This window comes from Dipodomys merriami, unplaced genomic scaffold (assembly GCF_024711535.1).
Source record: "Dipodomys merriami isolate MVZ:Mamm:240054 unplaced genomic scaffold, mDipMer1.0.p SCAF_21, whole genome shotgun sequence".
In the NCBI taxonomy this organism is placed as follows: Eukaryota; Metazoa; Chordata; class Mammalia; order Rodentia; family Heteromyidae; genus Dipodomys; species Dipodomys merriami.
The window spans coordinates 32332880-32358350 of record NW_027203493.1 but is presented as its reverse complement, the minus strand read 5'-3'; the positions used below and the strand labels follow the sequence as shown (position 1 = coordinate 32358350).

General features: G+C 36.8%; 1 protein-coding gene across 3 annotated transcripts in view; it reads left to right on the top strand.

Annotated features, from left to right (window-relative positions):
• LOC138834096 (fatty acyl-CoA reductase 1) overlaps nucleotides 1-12153 on the top strand; it is a 53248-nt gene extending 41095 nt beyond the window's left edge. For all 3 annotated transcript variants that reach the window (XM_070032852.1, XM_070032853.1, XM_070032851.1), the window contains exons 11-13: nucleotides 6804-6933; nucleotides 9736-9863; nucleotides 11872-12153. In XM_070032852.1, coding sequence (XP_069888953.1) covers nucleotides 6804-6933; nucleotides 9736-9863; nucleotides 11872-12034 — 421 coding nt within the window. In that variant the 3' untranslated portion in view covers nucleotides 12035-12153. The remainder of the gene's footprint in view (nucleotides 1-6803; nucleotides 6934-9735; nucleotides 9864-11871) is intronic.
• Nucleotides 12154-25471: the final 13318 nt, after the last annotated feature.

Genomic DNA, 25471 nt, shown 5'->3' with positions numbered 1-25471 from the left:
AGGAGCCTATTGGGCTAACATTCCTCACTGTTTAGTGTAATAATTGGATGAGAGCATCAGGTCAGGAGCATGGGCAAAGATTGTTTCTTCTGGAGCTGATGGCTAACATTGACAAATATTGAATCAAATAGCTTTAAAGAAAGCATTTTCAAACTTTTCTACAATGCTCTGAAAAAACAACATTTTTCATCAGTAGCATTGTTTCGTAGCTAAGGATCAGATGAAGATTAGTGAATAATAGCAGTGTTTAGTCTTTGTGTTAATAGTTACAGTGTAAAACAAAAGTCAAACAAGTAAGATAGATTAGCATAGCACAATGCTTTGCAGAGAAAGCTTATCAGTAAATAAAAAAAAAATAGCCAGAGTCCACTAAATGAGTTGGAGTCTATTCCTGCATAACAAATTATCTTAACCTTAGTGCTTAAAATCACAATGGTCATTTTATTATCACTTTAAATTTATTTCTCAGGAATTTGGAAAGGAATCAGCTGTACTTATTTCCTTATGTTGCATCAAGATTACCCCATGTAGGCTCTTTACAAAGCCTAGTGATAGCTTTAAAGGGAATAAATATCTTCAATGGCAGCAGAAGGCTTCAGAAGGCAATCGAAGGGATGATGGAAAGGGATACCTTCAGCAAATAAAGTAGAAACTACAGTGCTTCTTCTGACCTACTTAAGAAAGTTACATATTTTCACTTTTGCATTGTTTCTTAGTAGTAAGTATATTATAAATCCTAGATTTCAGGAAAGATGATATAGACAACAGTCAAGGTCATGTTTTAAATGAGCAGATAATGTAATTTCAGACATTATTGGAGGCTGCAGTCAACTACAGTCAAACTTCTGTCTGTCCCACAGAATTCACATTTCTCCCACTTTGAAAATACAGTTGCTTCTCCACCCACATACCTGCATTATCAGCTTGAGGACAGTGTTTTTGTTATTTAAGTTAGATCCAGATGAAAATAAAGCTGTTTAGGAGTGGTAGTACAAATATAGTTTCTAACTATTAATTGGAAAACCTGTTAACTCAAAGCAAGTTACCAGCTGTCCATATGCTTTCTATATAATGAAAGATAATTGGCATCAGACAATGTTGTTGCAAAATGAAGAAAGTATGAGGCACACAGTAAACACGGATCTATAGCAATTCTAAAGTCGAGTCTGAATTTCTAGAATGGGGCTTCTACTCTCTGGGTTTCTACAGGCTCTTGGCTCTTCCATATTTATGGGATTTTTTTTGAGGGGGGGGGTCCGGTCATGGGGCCTGAATTCTGGGCCTGGGCACTGTCCCTCAGCTCTTCAGCTCAAGGCTAGCGCTCTACCACTTGAGCCACAGCACCACTTCCGGCTTTTTTCTTTTTGCTTATGTGATGCTGAGGAATCGAACCCAGGGCCTCATGCATGCAAGGTAAGCGCTCTACTGCTGAGCCACCTTCCCAGCCCCTATTTATGTTTTTCCCCCCCTTCCCATGAAAAGAACATGGATGTGTAAAACTAAATAGGCTACTTACTCTGATTCTTGACATAAAAAAGTTAGAGTCTAGGACAAGGGTCAGTAAAAAAAATTATTTTTATTTTTTTGTAGAAGGCTATGTAGTAAATTCTTTAACCTTTATGGTCATATTATTTCCATTACTAGTTTTCAACTCTGCTGTTAAAAATGAAAGCAGCCATATACAACATGATAAGCATGATAGTGTTCCGGTAAAACTTTTATCAAAACAGATGTTAGTCTAGCTATAGTGTATAGACACAAGTTTGCTGACTTCTAATACAGAGTCCTTTTATTTTTGTACACTTTTCTACTTCACATATAAATTGATTTTGTTGCTTTGACATTTATGTGAGTTTCTAGTATATCAGTTTTAAAGCAATACATCCCATTAAGCCAAAGCCATATTCTTTTTGTGAACATTTCTTCATCTTGGGTCTCCTATAAGGTTGCTATGGGAAAGCACCTTTAGATAAAAAATGCTTGCCTTCTTAGAGCCTGCCTTTCAAATAAAGATTCTTTGCTGTATGATTTTATTTTTATTTTTTGCCAGTCCTGGGGCTTGAACTCATGGCCTTGGTGCTGTTCTTGAGCCTTTTTGTGCTCAAGGCTAGTGTTCTACCATTTGAGCCACAGCTCCATTTCTGACTTTTTTTGAGTAGTTTATTGGACGTGAGTCTCATATAGTTTTCTGCCTGACTGGCTTCGGACCATGATTCTCAGATCTCAGCCTCCTGGAGTAGCTAGGATTATAGGTGTATGTCACTGATACCTGGCTTGCTGTGTTTTTACAAGCCGGAGATAGCCTTTTGTGTGTCTGAAAGTTTCTACGAGGCACTACCATTGGTCATCCTAAATCTTAAAAGAGTTTTACATCCTTACTTTGAATTTGATTTGTGCTCAGAAACCCCTCCCTCCCTCCCTGCTTGGAATTTCACATATTGAATATTGAATAATTGATGTGATACAACCTAGAGTTTCTGAATCCCAAATGAATAAAAATTTTTGAACATTTTATCTGTTACTTTTAGTACCAACAGACTTGGTAAATAGCTCAATACTGACCCAACAGTGGGTTGATGACCTTCCCCTAAACGGCCCTTCAGTATGCTTAGTGACAAATCCGTTGCTTCTGTCATTCTTCCCTGAGATAGCTTACTGACTCACCCTTTTCTGTGCAGTCTTGGCAAACTGACTGATGATGACAAGAGTAGTGTCAATGTTGCAGTCCACACAGGAAAAGAATAATTTTTCCAAGTGAGAATCTGGGCAGTTCTCTGGTATTCTTACATATTTATCTCAACAAAGCCCTATGAAGTGATGGAAGTGAACTATGCTGCTGCTGTTCAGCACCACCAAGCATTACAACTCCAATCATCTGCTTCATCTCAATGCACCATTGCCAGTGGAAAGCTTAGGATATGTGGACAAACATGTATACACATGTGCAACCAGGTGCACACTGCTTTCAGAACCATTTCTAAGGCATTCCTGGCTGGCATTTTATACTTCTTCAAAATTTCATGAAGTTAAATCTATATGAAAAACATATATGCAAACAAATAGTTTATTTTTAAAGAGCATTTGTGTTATATCAGTATATCTTCAGTAAGTAAAGTTTTATCAGTATGGTTTCTACTATTTCCCATATTATCATGGGTGACAGTTGGGGTTTTTCTCCCAGTTTCCAACAATATTTCTCTGTGTGTGCATGTGCATTGTATGCATTGCTAAAAGTGGAACTCAGTACTTTATCTAGGCAAGCACTCTATCACTGAACCATAGCCCCTGTCCTATTTACACTTGAAGCCTTCATCAACAGCCTCCTTAAAGCCCTATAAACCTTCCGCTAACACTTTTCCTGTTCCTTCCAGATTTCAAGGACCTTACACAATGTGAGCTAGTATTCTCACTGTAGATTTCTTTTGTAGAGTGCCCTCTCATTCCTAGTACTAAGATCTGTTCCTGTTTACTACGTGACAAAATTATCACAACCATAGTATCTTAAAACAACCATTACTGTGTTTATGTGTCATAATTTCTTTGGGTCAGGATTTGAGAAGGATTTGGCTAGGTGATTCTGGCTGAGGAATCCAGTAAGTGGATATAGTTAGATAGGAACTGGGGCAGGTATGCTATGGATAGATTGGTAAAGAAGAAAGATACAAAGCAACTTGGATGGACAGGCAACTTTCTTTCTTCATGTAGTCTGAGAGCTTTTTCCATGTGTGTTGTCTGCACATGGACTAGCTTACGCTTCCTCACAGCATGGCAGCCTCAGGGGGAGTTGGACAGCATACAAGGTGACTGAAGTCTTCAAGGGTGAGTATTCCAGTAAGGCAGAAAACTCCTATCAGCTTTTCTGACCAAACCTCGGAAGAGTCAAGTGTCACTTTTGCTTCATTCCAATGGATATATTACCTTCTACTCTTAATGAGACAGAAACCTACATGACATGCTAAATAAGCATGTAGGATGAGATAAAACCATAGTTATGTTTGGAAATGAAACACTTCCTCAAGTAGAAAACAGCAAGTAAAAACTATCTTGCTTGAGATTTGTCCTAAAGCTTTCTAAAAGCATGGTCATATTGACCTATCGTTTACAAGCAACAAGGAACTTTTTTTTTTTTTTTACTTAGCTAGTTTTACAAACGTTCAAGTATAAAGTCTTTATGATTTATTTAATTTTTTCACATATTTGCTGATCCAAGTAGTGGACTTTATATCTTACATTGGGATCTTTAAAAATACCTCATTCTACTTAAGCTAATGTAATCCACTTTACTCATATTTTTAATGTTTTTTAAAGTGGTGCTAGGGTTTGGGTTCTGAACTTCAAGATTGCTAAGTTGGTTCTACCTCTTGAGCCACACCCCCAGCCTGGTGGGGTTTTTTTGTTTTGTTCTGTTTTGTTTTTGGTGTGCCAGTATCAGGGTTTGAACTCAGGGTATCATGTTCTTGCTTAGCTTGCTTGCTTACTCCTGGCATTCTACCACTTGATCCCACCTCCAGCTTGACCTTTTTTGTTGTTTATTTTAGAAATAGAGTCTTGTGGACTTTTCTGCCTAGGCTTGCTTCAAACCACAGTCATCCAGGTTTCAGTCTTCTGAGTAATTAGGATTATAGGCATGAAACACTGGTTTCCACCTATCATATGGATTCTTGATTAATAATGGGGACCAGGATGTATGAAAAGGTAGTATAGTTATTGAAATACTAGAATTAGCACTTCTAGGTTTTGAAATCCATGTAACATTTCATCACTGTTAAAAACGTTTTTTTAAAAAAAGTAAAAACTTTGTGGCCTTGTTCTTTGGTTGTCTAGTTTAAATTCTATATCCTAAATTCTCTGTACCTGATATTGTTTAATGATACAGTTCTCAATTGAGGAAAATTGACAAATTGGGAGCTATTTATTATCCTAATGATGGGCTGGCTCCTGGCTCCCCTTTACTTGTCTAGTGGATAGAGGCCATGGATGCTAGAAGCATTTTTAGTGCAGAAGGTAACTTCTCACAACAAAGAATTATCTATCTCAGCATCTCTGTTGTAACTGAGATTGATAAACTAGATTAGATGGTCATATTACCTTCCTCTAGAGGAAATTATTTTTTTTCCAGTCCGGGGCTTGGGCTCATTTGCTCAAGGCTAGCACTCTACCATTTGAGCCACAATGTCACGTCCAGCTTTTTCTGTTTATGTGGTACTGAGGAATTGAACCCAGGGCTTCATGCATGCTAGACAACCATTAGTCCACATTCCCAGCCCCTAAAGGAAAATATTTTTATCCCTGTAGTATTCAGTTTAATACTTTTTATTGCCTATTAAATATACTGTAAATTTCTTAGATAGATAAACATATATCCTTTCAATCCCCCCCCCTTGTGTTTTGCTTTACAGATTGAAAATACCTTATTTTGTAATTTTAGTTACTCTCAGAATGACTGAATCAGATTGATTTTAAAGTAATTTTGTCACTCAATTTTAGATAAGAGGTGAAAATTGTCAGTGAAAAAGGAGTTAGTTAATAAATCTGTGTTTGTGATGGGATTCAAATGTACTATATTGGCTGTGATGGTATAATTTAGTTGTAAATATGTGCAGCTTTCCCATCCCAATTTCTCTCTAAATGTATTTTTCCTGTTCAGATTCAGTTTTTGATATTTGATCATTCTTTTCATGTATACTGGAAGTTTTATTTTGCAATTACTTTATTTGAGGAAATATTTTGTCTTTACATAGTCCATATTGTCTTGTTTTCTTCAAATATTCTAGTTGAGAGTTTCTAATGTACTGATGTCTTGTCAGAGTTGCTTAGCTCATAATGTGCCCTATTTCTAATTTTCTTCCATGTTTCCTATTTCTAAAGACCCTGAGTTGAGGTCTGTCCAGACTACATATCATGCTAATTATTAATGTGAGATTGTAAACAAAATTCCTTAAAAAGTATTTCTCCACAAATTATTTTTATGTTTTCAGGAGTTGGGTGTTCTTTTTTTTTATTTGTTTTGATGTATATAGTTTCAAAAAGTCTTTTCTGTCCTATCCCTACTTAGTCATAGGTAATCACTATTGTATAGATGTCATTGCTTGGATTAGTGTTATGATTTCAGTGACTTACAGTGAATGACCGAGGAAAAGATTAAGGCCTCTTGCTCTTTAAAAAAAAAAAAAAAAAAAAGCTTTTATAGTCTCGTATTTCTGAAAGGAGGGATCTGGGTGGGATGTAGAAAACTGAGTGAATAGCTATTTCAGAAAATTTTCAGCATGAGTCATTGATTTCAAAGCACATCCAATTATTGAGAGTAACACCCATTGGAGTTAAAGAGGTTTTTTTTTTTTTTATTCCCCTTTGAAATGGAATTGATTAAATGGCAAACGAATATTTCTGTATACTTTGCTTCAGTAATACTGATGAGTTCAGATTATAATCTTGGTAAATTCATGTTAACTAAAATAGTTTAAGGAAAACAAAACAAGGAAAAATTAATTGAATCCATTTATTAGCATATAGAAAATTTGACCTTAAAGGTATTATATATCCTTTGATAATTCCAAATGTCAGCAGAACTCTAGGCAGTATTCATTTGCTGCTACTTCTAATTTTTTTCATTTTGGATTTATAAGATGACTTCCCAAGATGCAGAAATATTCATATTTCCTGCTGGTTTGGTACACGAAATGATTTATATGTTAATGATTTTAATATTAATGTCTACATGGGAGAAACTGGTAAACTGGGTGGTGATGGGATTCTTCCTAATTGTACACTGTATAAATCTGTAAATTTTTCTTACAATACAGGATGATGAAAACAATAACTCGCCTTCACAAAGCTATGGTATTTCTTGAATATTTCACAAGTAATTCTTGGGTTTGGAATACTGATAATGTCAATATGTTGATGAATCAACTAAACCCTGAAGATAAAAAGGCAAGTGTTTTCTGTTAGAAAATAAATAGCATACCAGAAAGATTTTCCACAACTATTTTGCAACAAAAAGTTAATCTATTTGTAATCTCTCATTAAATCTTCATTTATAATTATTGGTGAGAAGATAACAATTACTTTGTCATAGAATTTATAAAGTATTTGAGTGTCAAAGGCAAAATACATCTTTATGTATTTTTCTTTCATATGTCTCATTTTTTCTGAGCTTTTGGGGGAAAAAACCCTCAAGATGTCTAGTACACATTTTCACTCTGTAATGCATTTTACTCTGTCCATTTGAAAGTTAAACTCTATGTGGTGTGCCTTTTGAAGTTATCCTAGATATTTGAATATATGTACTAATGTAGTCTTCTGGGTAATATTTAAAACTCAACATGTTCTCTCTATAATTATCACTGTCAACCTTGTATATGTACATTGCTTATAATTCTCTTAAGCCCTGTAATTAGAAATTTTTTATTCCTTCACTTTTTATTTAAATTATATATTTACTAATGTTTTTACTCTCTGATCTTCTTTATGATCATTTTATTTCTACCTAAAATATATCTAGAATACTACAATATGGTTTAGTAGTTGGGATTGTTAGTCATACTTCTCAGATTTTGATTGATATGTTCTTATTTCACCCTAGGGTTTTTAACATGACTTCAGCACACTAAAGATATTTTTTGTTTTATCTCTATTGTTGCAATTGGGAAGTCAATAATTTTCCCTTTCTTTAAAAGAGAACTTTATTCCTGGCATCTTTTTAGATTTTCCTTTGATTGATAGTTTTATTTCTCTATGAATGTGTCCGGAAGTGATTTTTAAAAACCTATCTTCCTGGCTGGGTGTTATAATCTTAGCTATTTAGGAGGCTGAGATCTGAGGATCACAGTTCAAAGCCAGCCCAAGGAAGGAAAGTCTGTGAGACTCTTACCTCCAACTAACTACCAAAAAACTAGAAATGGAGCTATGTCTTAAAGTGGTAGAACACTAACCTTGTGCATAAAAGCTCAGGAAATGCACTCAGGTCTTGACTTCAAACCTTAGTACCAACAAAAATAAACAACAACAACCAAAAACAAAAACCCCAAACATAAAGGTTCTAAATTTTTCTCTTGATAATTCAAGCCTAAAGGATTGCCAGTATCTGATTCTCATAGAATCTTGGTCGTGTGTGTGTGTGTGTGTGTGTGTGTGTGTGTGTGTGTGTGTGTGTGTGTGTGTGTGTGTGTGTGTGTGTGTGTGTGTGTGTGTGTGTGTGTGTGTGTGTGTGTGTGTGTGCGTGCGCGTGCGTGTGTGTGCGCGTGTGCGTGTGTGTGTGTGTGTGTGTGTGTGTGTGTCTATGTGTTTGCATATGTATTTTGTTTGGGTTTTAAAAAACTATTGATTTTTTTTTCTGAATATGGTAGAGGCTTAATCCTTAATGCAAAGCTTTGGAAGTAGGGCCTAACAGGAGGTTCTACCTTCATGAATAGGATTAATACTGGTTATAAAAGGCTTTGCTGTCAGCTCAATGTACTTTAGGACTATGAGCTAACTTCTGTTCATTATAAATTACCTATCTCAAGCATTACCTTACTCATGTAACTGTAATCCCTCTGTACAGTATCTTCATAATAAAAAATATATAAATTTCTGCAATAATAACAAAGCAGACTAAAACAGACTGATAAAAATAATGGCTTATGAAGCTATTATTAATTTTATGTATGATAGTATTAATTTGTATATGCTATATATGTGTATGTAACATGATACATATGTACACAGAATTAATGCATGTCACATGTGGCATATAACAACATAGATGTAACATTCAGTAAAATTAAAATATGTAATAATAGCACCTAAGAAAAGGTGAAACATCAATTTATAAGAAAAAATACTATAACCTCTAGAGTAACTTACTAAAACAATTCTAAAATTATATATTTCTATGCAGCTAAGGTAGATGGGAAAACATGAAATTATAAAAAGAGGAAAAGATCTAATAGACGACCTAAGGAATCAAATTCAAGGTCTTGGATGTGCTAATCAAGTACTCTGCCCCCAATCTACATCCCCAGCCTATTCAAGTCTCCTTCTTGGTTCAATGTTGGTGTTTTCATGTTTATAATAGCATTTCCCCCTAGAACTTGCTGTCTTTAAATGATGGCATGTAGTTAATAATCTTGTCACTCAAGAAATCATTTGACTACGCAATTGATCAGTGGTACTAAGTAATAGATAGTTCTCTCTCTTTTATTGTAAACATGATGTATAGAGGAGGGATTACAGTTACCTAAGTCAGGTAATGAGTATATTTCTTTCTGAACAGTGTTACCCCCTCCTTCATTTTCTTCAAGTTTTTCTCCTCTGGACTCTCCTTCCCTTCAAGTTGTATAGTTCATTTTAGATAGTTTTCTGATTTTTGACATGAGTTGTTATTTCTGTAAGATTTCTGGATCTATCTACTTTATCCACCAATTGATCAAATAGCTCTTATCCAAAATTGTAAGCTAACTTTCATAAAATTTTTTCTCTTGATGTTAAAACTATTATGTAGGAAAAATAATTTGTATTATACACAAAGAAATAAAGGAAGAGAAGAAAGGCTATAAATTAAAAAGCAGACACATCAATATGTTTATAAGGTAGCATGGAATTTATAGATCTGCAATAGAATAGGACAGTAGGAAAAGTTAACATTTAAATATTTTATAATATTGTTCATTTGGGATTCTCTTTCAGAAAAAGTGAATTTTTGAAAAGTTGTGAGAAAAATTAGGGAAGTAATTTTTTTGTTTGTTGATGTAGACCTTCAATATTGATGTACGGCAATTACATTGGGCAGAATATATAGAGAACTACTGCATGGGAACTAAGAAATACGTATTGAATGAAGAAATGTCTGGCCTCCCTGCAGCTAGAAAACATTTGAACAAGTAAGTTTCATACACTTTTATTACATCTTGTCTTGCTTGTGAAATATCACACAATTGTTTTTGATAAATGTTTATATTGAATAAAGTGTATTAATCTGCTAGCTACATTTAGGAAAAGTGCTTTTGTTTGAATTGCAATTATGGCAGTATTGATTTAGCTGAAAATTGTTGATATTTATTATGTTCACCTTAGCATGAAGCTCAGATAAATTTTAGTTTTAAAAATCACTAATCTTCCATATGTTGGTATTGAAAAAGTAAAGATACTAGCAGAAAAGAAAAAGATATCTATTTAAAGATTTTTTTAAACACTTCTCAAATATTCTTTGGAAAAGATGTAACATTACATCACTTAGCATACAATTTTTTCTTTGTAAAACAGTTTGAATTTCCTTAGTCTCTTTATAGATGTAATACATACTGAGTTAAAAAAGCTCAGAAAACAGAAGACTCAAAATCACTGATAATCCATTATTCAGCTATGCAAGTTAATTTAATGGTTATATCTTTGTAGTATTTTTTCTTAGGTGAGGATCTCGTATAAATGAGGATATTTAGGTTAGGAAAGTTGGTTGCCAAGGTTATATCCTATTAGTTGGCAAAAATAAACTACTGACCCCCTATTCAGAGCTCTTTACACTGTTGTCTCTGTATTGTATTCTATCTTGAACTACTTGGCCAAACTAATGGAATTTATATAGCATTATTACATATTTCAAGATTTGTATTCCTTTCAAACACCATCACAAACTATTCAAAGGGGCAAGGGCTCAGTTATTAAAGTGCCTACCTTGCATATGTAAAGCTCTGATTTTGATCCTCAGAACTACTAAAAGAGAGTTTTGTTTTGTTTTGTTTCTGGTCATGATAGCATGTGCTTATAATCCAAATATTCAAGAGGTAGAGATAGAAGAATTGCCAATTCAGTCCAGGTTGTGTTACATAGGGAGACTCTTGTCTCAAAAAATTAAAATGCCAGATTGTGGTGATCCATACTTATAACCCCAGCTGGTCAAAAGCAGAGACAGAAGGACTGAGGTTTGAGGGCAGACTGGGCAGAGTTAGTATTGAAACCTATGACAAAGAATCTGAAAGCAAAAGGACTTAGGGGTGTACTTGAAATGTTTGAAGTTCTGAGTTTGATCCCTGAGAAAGGAAAAAAAGTTTGGAATCCTGAGCAAGATAGGTTTTTAAGAACAGAAAGCTTCCCTGTATAGAGTTAATTACATATTTCACTCTTGAATGAGGACGTATCAGTAGGCTTTATCATGTGACTGTCAGCAGTCTAAAATGACCTTTTAGATGGTAAACTCCAGAAATTCAAGGCATGCAACTCCCTCCTTCCCTCCCTCCCTCCATCCCTCCCTCCCTCCTTCCCTCCTTCCTTCCTTCCTTCCTTCCTTCCTTCCTTCCTTCTTCCTTCCATCCATTTTTTCCCCCATGTGTGTGCACTGGTACTAGGGCTAGGTCTAAGTGCCTGGGCATTATCCCTTAGCTTTTTTTTGCTCAAGGCTAGTGCTCTACCACTTGAGCCATAGCTCCACTCTGGCTTTTTGCTGCTTAATTGGAGATGAGAATCTGGTGGATTTCTCTGCCCAGGCTGCTCCAGCCCTAATCCTAAGATCTCAGACTCATGAGTAGCTAGGATTATAGGCATGAGCCACCACCACTTAGCTTACCTACAATTTCGTATTATCTACCATTGTACTGGGTACGAAAGGATGCCCAGTAATATTTGTTGAGTGGATAAATTTGTATTTCAAATATACAGTTATGAAAAGACTTTGCCATAGAGGTATATTATTTGATGGTTTACAGTTCAGATCACACATAAATTTGGTTGAATTTTATTAATTTTCTAACTTATATATTTTTGTTTTATTTTTGTGTTTCAAGTTACAGAATGATTCTGAACTATGATTAAGTTTAAAACTGAACATCAACTACTATTCAAAAATATTTTATTCTAGAAAATACTGTTTAGTATGTTTCTTGATTTGATTTTCAGGTTGCGGAACATACGTTATGGTTTCAACACTATCCTTGTGATTCTGATCTGGCGCATTTTTATTGCAAGATCACAAATGGCAAGAAACATCTGGTACTTTGTGGTTAGTCTGTGTTACAAGTTTCTGTCATACTTCCGGGCATCCAGCACTATGAGATACTGAAGACCAAGAAATTAGCATTAGAACATCTATGCATATGGTGGTCTAAATGCACAAAATGTAAAATGTACTTAAGTCATCATCTCACTTTTTGTCAAGACATTAAACCTTCTTAAGATTGAGTGTGGAGTAAATTATGGTACATTTTATGTAACGTGTTAATGTTTATGTTCATAAATCTAGTGAACACACTGTGGTATGCCAGCTCAAATCTACAATAACCACCAAAACCATGATTTAGCATTTTGATCCCTTGGAAGAAGGGTGTAGTGTAAGGGCAGAAGTTGGGATAGAATACTGACCAGTATAACTGTGCAATTCTGGAACATATTAAATATGCCTTAACATATAGTTCTAATGATCAGTGCAATGGAAAGCAGTAGGATAGGAATATTAGGTAGGTAGGAATTTGATTCTTCAATATTTAACTGCTTTCTCTTCATCTTGTAAGTTACTGAATAGTATCAGACATGGCAAACATGTTCAACATGTTCTCATTTTTCTTTTTCTGATTAAATGTTGGGTACATATCATTTTCCTCACTTTAATAATTATTCTAAAGAGGCTATTCTGGATCAAAATTGCTTTTAAGAATCCATATCAAATATATACAATACAACTGTGTTAGTATAAAATATAAGAATTTTTTTTCTTCACAACATTTTGATCAGTCCTGTGAGATAGTGTTCATGTTTTGAGCCAGGATTTCTTGAGACTTTTGTTGGAGGAGGGAGTGGGGAAGGATTCACCATGCTTGGGCTTTCTTACCTTTATAAATTCTAGCAGAACTTTCAGAAAGTGTGTACTGTCTTTCAAATAAAATCTGAAAGTACATTACTCTGGAAGAATGTATTTGCAGCTAATAATAACATGTCCTTATGTGTGTAAACACATACTAATTTTGACCTTGAAAGCTGAATTCCTTCAAGAAAAATAAAATACTGCATAATGTATAAAATTAAAGACTTTATTTACCATATAATGTAGCAAATGATTCAGTGAGTTTAAAGATATCATTTATTTTCTCTGCATGTAGTAATAGCATTAGGAAGAAATGCATTATAGAAACAAGTAATAGCAAAAACATTGATGTATATTTTAATAAGACATTATAATTCCCTTTAAATCTTAATAGTAGTTTACTTACTGTTTTAACATTTGTTTTAATGGATTGTTTAGCATAACACTGTTCTAAATAAGCTGATCAAGTTGTACTATATTTAAATCATCAGCAATGTATCTTAAATATGTTTAAAGAAGTCAGTTCACAGTAAAAGAAGTTACATGTAACTTTACATCTTAATTTTGTCAATTTAAATGCAGTGTATAAGAAGTTTATTTTGCTATTGTGAAAAAACAAAATGTAAAGGAAATCACTTTTGTCCATGCAGGTGTAAAATATTAAAAAAGGAAAAATGCTTCCATGTTGAAGCCAAAGTCAGATTTTGCATAGTAAAACTTTAAAACATTATTTTTAAAAAGTATGTATATAAATATATTCTCTGTATTCTTTAGAATGATGCTAAAAAAATCTCTGGTCTAGGACCATACCTTGTATAAAGGTGTGAGAGACCACAACAGTGTGTAAAATGGATTAAATGAGGATTCCATTTAAGGTAGCCTCCATAATAGACAGTGACTACTCCATCAAACTAGAGTTCTATGACATGTTGGAAACATGCTAATATTTGTATGATTTTATACTTCTGCCAAGAAAACCCCACCTAGGATCGGATGAATTGTCTTTGTGTCTTGCTAAAAAATCATATACACGTTGGGCAGGCCTATGAAGTGCATAGGGAGTATATCCTCTGAACTGTTCATTGATGTTGTAATGTAAATTACAGAAGTGCTACTAGGTGGGTGCTGAGGCCATGCATTATTTTTGTGTTTGTTTAGGATTCTGTTGCAAAAGAAAGGCAATGAATAAATTGTGTCAGCCTGGCATTTACAGTTCTAAAAGTAGTGTAAAGAATATATATGGATTATTCATTCCCACCACGTAGATCCGAAGAATTTGGAAATCTATTCTGTATCATTTTCCAGAAGTACTTTTAGTTCTGTATGACTATCTATAGCAGGATAGCCTATAAAATTGTTCCATTTAATCCTTTTGATAAAATTATATTCTAAAACATTTGGGTTCCCACCCCCATTCACTCTTAACTCTGGTATATACATTTGTAAACTGATGACCTTATAACTGTATTTAAATGTGACTTGGCAATATGTCCTAAATCTCAATGCAGAGAAGCATTGCAACACAACACATTCTTTGACTTAAAGCTGGCATAGACTAAGCATTCTTTGAATCTGTGTAATAAAACTTGAAATCAGGGAGGAAAAGAAATCTTGTTTCTCCCTTCTTTGTGTTTGTAGGAACTGGTTCAGGATTTTTCGTGTGTGTGTGTGTGTGTGTGTGTGTGTGTGTGTGTGTGTGTGTGTGTGTGTGTGTGTGTGTGTGTGTGTGTGTGTGTGTGTTGCTTTAAATATAAACCAATAATTTTTATAAGAAGAAAATAGAAGCTTTATTGGGTGCCTTTCTAAACCAAAAAGTAACAAATGAATCCCTATATTCCCATTATAGTATTTATTTTTATGATCTAAAAATTATCCATAAGATAGTATAGTTAGGATTATAGGAAGCAGCCCTTTCCCCTCTTGTCTTCCCTGAATGTCCTCATTAATCTTTACATCCTCACTTTTTAGTCTGAGTTACACAGTCCTTTTGAAGAGCTATATGAACAAAATGAACCCATCTTGTTAAAAGTACTATTTCTATATTTAGAGTGAGGTGGATTTTCTGATTTCTAAAAAAAAACCCAGCAGACTAGCAGGGTATTGGGATGACTGGTATCCTTTTTGTAGCTAGATAGGTAATAATATGGTGTGTCTTTTTTTGGCGGGGAGGGCCATGGGGCTTGAACTCTGGGCCTGGGCACTGTCCCTCAGCTCTTCAGCTCAAGACCAATGCTCTACCACTTGAGCCATAGTGCCACTTCCTAGATAGGTAATAATCTGACTCATTATAGGGTATTATTCTTTAATAATAGAGATTGACAACCTTTTGAAGGGGCAAGTTAGAGCAGGTTGGAGTTGGAGTGAATGTAAAATGACCTTCTAATTCGAAGTGCTTTTCTAAGGTTGACTCCCAGCCCTGAAAATCCTTTGCACTGACGATCTGCTCTAAGAAAAACAACTCTTTGCATAAAGAAAACTAGAGTGTATACCATGTAACTTGATACAGAAATAAGTTGATCAAATATTTTCTTAAATTTATATCTTTGACTTGAAACATTTTCTAGCATTAGAATGTGTATCTTTTATGATGATACCCTCTTAGCATGGACATCTTTGCTGCCCTGAAGATTCTTAACCAGTTCTGCTTTGTCAGTTGAGTGTAGTTGTACAAAATTGTTAAATAATTCCTTTGTCATCTTTTATTAAAGAAAACTTGAGTGGCATTAAGTTTGTCATGCTCCTTTGCAAACTAATGGCTCCAATTACATATACGTAGAAAAATTCAAAATGATAGGAGTTTAATATCTTTACTCTTGGCTTGAGGAATAAGGGTAATATTATTCTATATTTGTCTTTGGCTAGAGAATACAGACCGTCTTATAGAAAGAAAAGAATTAAAAAATTTCCAATTTTATTAAAATATATACACATCCCTATTTTTTACTTCAGCATGCTTAAAAGTTTTTCCCTAAACATTTAACTTAGTTTTCATATTAGAGCCCCATGTAATTGAATTGGTATAAATTTGTAGAGCAAAGTGAAACTAGAAAGTGTTGTTAAAGCCATATAGAAAAGCCATATAGAAATGCTCATATAATTTTGACCTATTAAGACAATATCATGAGTCAGCCTAGAATTATAGCTAATTTTTTAAGAAAACACACTTGAACATAGATGTAAACATATGAGTGTATAGTTACCTTTTAAAATACTCATCCAAGAAGATTGTATATTTGTTTCATCCATGCTTTATTATTAGACATCTAATGCCCAATTTACTATTCAATGCCCAGTTTCCTAATACCTAATTGTTAAAACATTCACAGGGTTCCTATCATTTTTCTCAACTTGGCCCTTGCTTTCTTGAGAGCAAATCCAGCACTGCACCTATTACCTTGTAAAGCATGAGTTATAATATTTGAGTGCCTGCTGGATGCCAGGTACTATGTGGAGCATTTTTTTTATTTAATTTTATTTTATTTGAGAACATACTGTACAGAGGGGCTACAATTACATGGGCAGGATAATGCATACATTTCTTACCAAGCATTGCAGCCTCCTCCTTTGTTTACCCTTCACCTCCCTTCCCAGCCTCCCCCCTCCACCCCACCCAATTATACCCCCCTCCCCCTCCCACACCGACATTGTAAAGCTGGTTTTGACATGACATTTTGTACTTCTCATTGTTGCAACAGGTCCACCTGAATCCTTAAACGACTTGTTTGTCCCCATCTCCTCCACATGTTATACTGACATCAAATATAGTGAAAGCGGGGGTTACACTGTGGGGGAGGGACATACAAAGCAACAAAGAGATAATCTTATAAATGCGTTAGAAACACATGCATGAAAGAAACGAAAACATTAAAATACATATTTAAGGGTTCATTTTCCTAACATCACATTATCTGACCTTTTCCGCTTGACTCATACCTATACTAGATATTGCAAATAAGGGAAACCATGGGACCTATGCTTCTTTGGGCCTGGCTTACTTCACTTAATATAATTTTTTCCAAACCTTTCCATTTCCTAACAAATGGGGCAATGTCATTCTTTCTGATGGAGGCATAGAATTCCATTGTGTATATATACCACATTTTCTTGATCCATTCATCTACTGAGGGGCATCTGGGTTGGTTCCATATCTTAGCTATGGTAAATAATGCTGCAATAAACATAGTTGTGCTGGTAGCTTTAGTGTGGTTTTGTTTGTAAACATTTGGGTAAATGCCCAAAAGTGGGATTGCTGGATCATAGGGGAGATCTATGTGAAGTCTTTTGAGGAACCTCCATACTGCTTTCCAAAGTGGTTGAAAACTCTACTATAAAGCCATAGTAATCAAAACAGCTTGGTATTGGCATAAGAACAGACCTCAGGACCAATGGAATAGAATTGAAAACCCAGAAATGAACCTACAGACCTATAGCCATCTAATCTTCGATAAGGAAGCTAAAACAATAGAATGGAAGAAAGACAGCCTCTTCAGTAAATGGTGCTGGCAAAATTGGTTAACTACATGTAGAAAACTAAAGCTAGATCCTTATATATCACCCTGCACCAGAATCAACTCCAAATGGATCAAAGACCTTGAACTCAAAGCAGACACTCTGAAAACATTACAGGATGGAATAGGAGAAACCCTAGGTCTCCTTGGCTCAGGCCGAAATTTTCTGAATAGAGACCCGGAAGCACAACAAATCAAAGAAAGGTTGGACAAATGGGATTGCATAAGGTTGCAGAGCTTCTGCAGGGCAAATGACATAGCTAGCAAGATGAATAGAAAGCCCACGGATTGGGAGAAGATCTTTACTAGCCATACAACGGACAAGGGTCTCATATCTAAAATATACTTGGAACTCAAAAAATTAAACCCCCCAACAACAAATCCTCAAAGAAACAACTGCCCAATAAATAAGTGGGCGAAAGACTTAAAGAGAAACTTCTCTGAAGAAGAAAGAAGGATGGCCAATAGACACATGAAGAAATGTTCAACATCCCTAGCCATAAAAGAAATGCAAATCAAAACAACATTGAGATATCCCCTCACTCCAGTTAGAACGGCAAAAATCAAGAACTCTAACAACAACAGATGCTGGAGGGGATGTGGACAGAAAGGAACCTTACTTCATTGTTGGTGGGAATGTAAACTTGTTCAACCACTTTGGAAAGCAGTATGTGGAGCATTTTATATGTGACAATTTTTCATAGTAGCCTTCTGATAAAGGAGCCTGTGCTACCCATGTTTTTAAATTGTATCTTACCCCACATTTCCCTGCAAATGACAGAGCCACGGCTTGAACTTAAGCTAGTTCCAAAGCCCACACTTGTTTAGTATAACTAACCATTATTGATCTTCCATATCTGCATTTTCAACCCTGGCTTTAAAATATTTGGAAAAAAGTTGTATTTTATACTGAACCCTTAAACTTTTTTCTTTGTCATTGTTTATAGCAATACAGTGTAACTATGGGCTTACATCACTTGACTACAGAATATGTGCCATGACCTGCCCAATTTATATGCCTTCTCGAGTGCCAGAATGCACTTTTAGCTAGTCTTGGTGTTCTTTGTTTGTGCTCCTTTCTGTAATAAAACAGTAGTAATCATTATAAAGTAGCATTCATTATAAAGAACTGCCCAACCTACTCTGACATCCACCATATGTCAGCCATCAATTTCCTCATTGATAGTTCCAAGATTGTTCTAACTCATACTGTGTAAAGAGTACTCTCCTTCCTTTTTCTGTATTGTCAGAGACGTTTTACCTACAAACACATGTATGTCTATATTCTGTTTAACAGGATAATCTGACTCTAGGTAATCGCAGAGCAAATGGATAGTTTCTTGGGGAAAAAAATATTAGTACTTGGGTCCTGGAATATCTAGGGATTCTCCTTGGCATTGAGTCAACATGTTAACATAATCTCAAAAAGGCATATAAAACCCTTAGCAGGAAAATAAGAGAACCCTCTACATCAGAAAGGACAACTTTTTATTTCTCTTAATGTATAGTAAGTACAAGGAGAAAATGTTAACATTGAGGTTTTCTAAAACTCCAGTTTGGGGATATTTTCACAAAAGTCTGGATATCTGATGTAAAACTTAGCCTCATCTTTGAGACATTTATTGTTCATTTATCTGCCTTGGTCCTACTGCTTCTCTGCCTTTGTCATACATTCCATGATGAATCCTGTATCTGCTCTTATCTTGTTTGTCTCAGTTAAAAGTGCTCTTTCCAGCTGTAGTGAGCCTTCCAGGAGTATCTAACATTTATCTTCTCAAGATTGAACTGGTTCTTCCAGTAGAATTTATAGATAATTTTCTTCCATTCATCAGGTAGTTTAGCAACTAAAATTTACTATCAGAGGAAGGATATCCATGAGGAAACAGTGCTTTTTTGAGTTGCATGGTTTCTCAGAGCTCTCGTTCTTCACAGTATTGCTGAGTTTCTTGAGGAGTCTTTCATAATAAAACTCTTAACTGAAAGTTTCATCTTTCCCTGAATGATATAAATCTCTTTACAACCTACAAAATCACCCAGAATTTTTTCCAGCCAATCCCCAAACCAAAGTTAGGTAGTTGACTATTGAGGAAAATGATTTTGAATGTAGAGTTTCCCAGTCCGACCTCTATAGTTTCTGATTAGTTAGTACTAGACATTTAGGGATCTGAATTCTAAAAATTCTCACTCAGTGATTCAGGTGACAAGGTTTGACTTTCCCTACTCTAAACCAGTGGTGTGTGTCAGATCATGTGAAACAGGTGTCTGGATCCCACCCATGGGTCTTTTATTCTGGAAAACCAGGTAGTGACCACTCATTTGTATTTATATTTATATTTATTTATTTGTATTTGATGAACTTGGGAAGCTCAAGAAACACTCAAACTTTTACAAGAAATGTCTTTTCCATCATTAGAAAAATTCCCATCAGTATTTCCAAAGCAGATTACAGGAGTAAATAAAAATTGCAATTCTTTAACATCTTTCAGTAAGCACCAGTACTATTTCATACAAACATTCATCTATCTTTCTAAATGAGTTAGTTGTATTTGTATCTATTAACATGGTTACTATAGAGCAAAAGTACCTAGTCACTCTTTTAATAAAAACAACAGCAACAACAGCAACAAAAAATCTCATCCAGAAGGACAGAAGAGGCCAAACTCTATAATAGGGAGACTTAGGTTTTCTTTTTGAAGGCTAGGTAGCAGTTGAGTTGGGTGGCTAACAGTAGTTGTAACTATACCATTTAACCTTTCAGCCTTAGTTTCTACATCCACAAATAGCTGGGATGGTGCTTATAAGGATTTAGTGATACCATGAAAGTAAAACAGAACATATGAAGTATTCAGTAACTTCCTTCAGACATTCCTAAATAATGATAAGAATTGTTACAATTTATTAATACAACCTAGCTTCTGTCTCCACTTGTAGACTGATTTTCCTTTTCCTAGGAGTTTCTATTTTGTTTCCTTTAAAAAAAATCTTAAAGGAACACAAATTCAGAACAATTTGAGAAAAAATATACAATATGTTGTTCTTTCCTCTTCCTGCAGTGGCAATCCCAGTATGAACTTAACCACTGCAGCAGTTCTGCAACTGTCAGCCCTTGCTCACTGAGATAGAATGAGGCTTCTTTGAAAACCTCATTGTCGGGGCTGGGAAGGTGCTCAGTGGTAGAGCGCTTGCCTTGCATGCATGAGGCCCTGGGTTCGATTTCTCAGCACCACATAAGCAAAAAGAAAAAAAAGCCGGAAGTGGCGTTGTGGCTCAAGTGGTAGAGTGCTCGCCTTGAGCTGAAGAACTGAAGGACAGCACTCAGGTCCAGAGTTCAGGCCAACATGACCGGACCCCCCCCCCCCCAAAAAAAAAAAGAAAACCTCATTGTCTTCCTTTCCTTCCTGTAGTGGAAAGATTGAGTTCGTACATGATTTCATCCCCATTTGTGTTTCAAGAACATCTTGGCAGTTATACTCTGTTAATATTTAAAACAAAGAAACCTGAAAGGCAAAACTCAAGAGTTTTCCCAATTGTAAAACTTGGCTCCTAAGAGTATTTCACATTCCACAAGCCAATAAGTCCTTAGTGCTGGAAAATTAAAGACAGGACAAACAGTGCCCTATAATTAGTGAAACTTTAGGCTTCCCAAATGAGCTTGCACTTACTACAAATGTGGAAGGAAAAAATATCTATGCTACACAGATAAGCCTTTGAAATCTTTTATAAAAACTTTCCATTTGAAGCCGGGCGCTGGTGGCTCACGCCTGTAATCCTAGCTACTCAGGAGGCTGAGATCTGAGGATCGCGGTTCAAAGCCAGCCCGGGCAGGAGAGACCGTGAGACTCCTATCTCCAATAAACCACCAGAAAACCAGAAGTGGCGCTGTAGCTCAAGTGGTAGAGCGCTCGCCTTGAGCTGAAGAGCTGAGGGACAGCGCCCAGGCCCAGGCCCAGAGTTCAAGCCCCACGACCGACAAAAAAAAAAAAAAACAAACTTTCCATTTGAATTAGATTCCTTCCATCCAATCAAAAATCTTCACCAGTAATTATTCACTTAGAACTGGATGTTGCAGAGTATGTGTGCTCAGAAATGGTTAGATCACAGGTTCTCTGGATTTGGGTCTTACTACAATTGTCCATTTTTTAAATATTTAAATTACTGACACTCCTCCCCCCCATGCTTTACAGTTTAATACATTCCCATTTTTCCTTAGAACTCTGTAGCAATTTCAGCTGAGTTGAATGATTATGATTCAGTCCCAATTTTGCAGATTTCTAGCCATGCTCCCCTTTTCTCCCCTTCTATACTGAGTGTTCTCTTTGTACCAATAGACCCCTTTTCAACATTGCACCAGGCCAGCCAGCTGACCTTGGTGCATGCTACACTTTGGCTCCTTGTCCTCTGATTGAGCCAGTGAGACTCATTGCCTGGAGTAGAGGACAGGCTAGAAGAGAAAAATGGGTATTCCTTAGTCACTCTTCTGTGCTCTGGCTTGACAGTTGTTACTTTCTTGTACCAAATGCCAAGCCTCTGTAAGATAGCCCCTGCCCTGTAGCTCTGCACCGGTGCCTGGCTGACTATAACACTTTCTAAAGCACATAGCTGACCATCTCTCTCTGTTAAGACACCATCTTCGGTGGCTATCCCATTGCCTTTACAGTAAAGTAGGGTCTGCTACAGTAAAGTAGAGTCTGTAAGACCATCTTTATCTGATTCCCCTGACCTCCCCTCTCCCTGTCTGCCTTGCATTCACACCAGCAGCATATCTACAGAGGCTGATGTCTCCAAACCTTTGCTGTTCTTTCTGTCTGAAATATCCTTACATGTTTCCTTTTAACTTTCCCTATTCATTGCTTAAGCTCAGTTCAGGTGTCCCCTCCAAAATGCACTTTCCAGATACTCATGCTTCTTTTTTTCTTTCTTTCTTTCTTTCTTTCTTTCTTTCTTTCTTTCTTTCTTTCTTTCTTTCTTTCTTTCTTTCTTTCTTTCTTTCTATCTTTCTTTCTTTCTTTCTTTCTTTCTTCCTTCCTTCCTTCCCTTCCTTCCTTCCTTCCTTCCTTCCTTCCTTCCTTCCTTCCTTCCTTCCTTCCTTCCTTCCCTTTCCTTCCTTTCCTTCCTTTCCTTCCTTCCCTTCCCTTCCCTTTCTTCCTTCCTTCCTTCCTTCCTTCCTTCCAACCGTGATCCTCAGATCTCAGCCTCCTGAGTAGCGAGGATTACAGGCGTGAGCCACTGGCGCCCAGCTCTCATGCTCTTTTTCTGAACTTGCAGTGGTTGCAGCTTGAACCATCACTGCATTGCCATTACCTGTGCAAAAGGGTGGTCAGACTGAGCCCAGACTGGATGAGGACCTGAGGATTGGTATATGCTCTTGGTATGAGCTGATACATGCTGGAGGGTGATTTTGAGCAAAGCAGTAAATGTGGGATTAGAAGAATGAGGAGAGATTATTCTCCTCAACATTGAGGGTAGTATCATTCTAAAAAGCAAGGCTTAGAAGTTTGGGGAGCATCCTTGGAACTTGGGCTTACTGTGTAACGTGGTTGCATAGGTTCTGACCTGCAGTGGGTGCTGGACAGGAGATTAGCAATAGGGATCAAGTCTACATGCAGCAAGAAGGCTTTGCAGGGATTATTTAGTGGTCTTGTGGCAGCTTTACTGGAACAGTGACATGGCTGTCAGAAAGGACACTTATTTCTGGGGATGTGGAGGCTCCCTCATGCATCCATGAGAACAGAGAACATTGACCAGGGCAGGGTGGAGAGTGAGGACCAAGTGTTGGTTAAAACCAATGAATTGGATCATAATTATATGTTCAGTAGTTCTTGGCAACTTATAAGTATTTGAGTGACACGTTGCAGGGTCTTTGAAGCCTCTGAGGGAGTTATTTGAATTTACATGCTGGTGAGGACTAAGGAAATTGGGCTTATATTTTCAGTCTTCTCACAACTATACCCTAAGCTCTGAAGACTGGGACTATTCTTATTCATGTTTTGTTTTCCTCAGGACTAAGAAAGAACAGCTTCTGAATGCATCAGATAATAATTTTATGGTTGGATGGATGCAAAGATTGCTTAACTAAGAGCCCAAGCAATTTCGGAAGGTCACAGCAGTCCTGCTCTGGCCATTTCCAACAGCCAGTAGTCTCTCTTGTTCCTTCATGCAGGATAATAGCCCTCTGATATTGTGAGACTTGGCTGTCTTCCAGGCTAAGAAAAACAACCCCAGGCAGGACTGGGTGGGGTAATGGCACTGGTTACTGTGAGCTATGGGCCTTTGTGATACCCTAAGGGGAACTCAGTTCCTAAGTGCTGCTTCCACAGGCAGAGGCTCTTCTTTCTCCCATGAAAATGTCTCTTACATCAACACACTTTTGGGAAGCCAAGGTGTCATCCCGGAGCAAAGAATTAGAATAAGCAACTTTGGGCTTCTTTAGAGGATGGCATTCTGCCCAAGCTCTCTTTCTTTCCTGCTTCCATTCCCAGATTGTTCTGGACCTTTTTTCTGAAATGTGGGTTGGATCCCTCAGCTCTAGCTCTCAGGGAACATATCCTGCCAAGGGAGTTGAAGGAAGAATGGCTTTCTTCATTGTCTGGAGATCACTGTCCTTGACTTCTCCTCTTTTTTAAGTAATCACCATTTCCTCATGTATGTGTTAGTTTTCCGTACTTGTGACAAAATACTTGAGATAAAGGAGGCTAAGTTGATTTTGGTTTATGGCTTTGAAGGTTGGATCCATTATTTTTAGACCTGTGGTGGTATCATAATGCATTATGTGGGAGTATATAGTAGAGGTTTGCTCGCCTCATGATGGCTGGAAAAATGGTAGACAAGAAGGGCCTGGAATCCCAATGACCCCTTCAAAGGCATGTCCTTAACCTTTCCTTCCCCTTGGTCCTACTCTCTAAAGGCTCCATCACTTGTAAATGTCCCCCCCCCCCAGTCTTTAGCACATAGGTTTTTGAGAACATTGATCCAAATCATAGGATCTTACGTCTGATAAGCACAAGAAAAAGAAAAAAAAAATCTTTGAACTCAAATTTGCATTCCATGCTTGGCTTGGTCACTTGGATACCTCAAGTAGCTTATTTAACTTAAGCTTTTTTACTTGTAAAATGAGTCCTCCATCATGAAGATGAAATGTGATCCTGTATGTAAAGTACCCCCTACACTGCCATAATCAAAGTAGCTGCTTAGTAAGTGCTAGCTCTTATAGTTTGTACCAGGCAAGTGTGGCACAGCAAGTTCTTCAGCCCCTGCTGAGATAAAGACCTTAGTGCAGCTCAGAGCACAGACTCAAGACAATTCACTGGTGCTAACTTTATTCAGCATAAACATATGTAAGCAACATGGAAACATGGCTCTTCTTTCACTGATGGGATGGCTAAGCCTGGGAAACGAATTCAACTTGGCTACTGCTAGTGTCTATTTGTGTCTACACTTAGTCTGGAGGCTTAAAGGGGAGAATGACATCATTCTGGGGCCAGGACAAGAGAACTAGGAATCTGGCTACAAGAGCCCTGGAACTAAACATGACCAGTGTGTTAACACTTTGCCTGCAATAGTCTCTTTCCATTGCCCTGCAGAAAACACCTGCTGGGGTTTCTCTGGAGGTGGAAAGATGTCAGTAGCCCTGTCTGACTGGCAAGAGGGCCCAAGATGCAGTTTGATGGTGACATCCTTCCCAAATTGACCTAGTTTTTCTTTCTACTTACAGTTCACCTTTCCCTATTTATACTGTGTTTCTCAACAGTGATGTGGCTGCCATTTCTGATAAGGTATTTCTTCATCATACAGGTCCTGTACATTTCTATCTCTGTTTTTGTTTTTGGTAGGTCATGGTCCTTGAATTCTGGGCCTGGGTGCTGTCCCTGAGTTCTTCAGCTCAAGGTTAGTGCTCTACCACTTAGAGCCACAGCACCACTTCCAGTTTTCTGGAAGTTAATTGGAGATGAGTCTTGTACTTTCTTGCCCAGGCTGGCTTTGCACTGCAATCCTCAGATCTAAGCCCCCTGAGTAGATAGGATTGCAGGCATGAGCCACAGTTTATATCCTGCACATTTCTGGATCTTTGGCTTCACTACCCTTCGTTCATACAGTCCCCTAGTATCCCCTCACTATTCATTTCCAGATGACCTTGTCTATTTCCATCTGTCTCAGGTGCTCTTTGCACCTGCAGGCTCCTCTTCCTGGAATG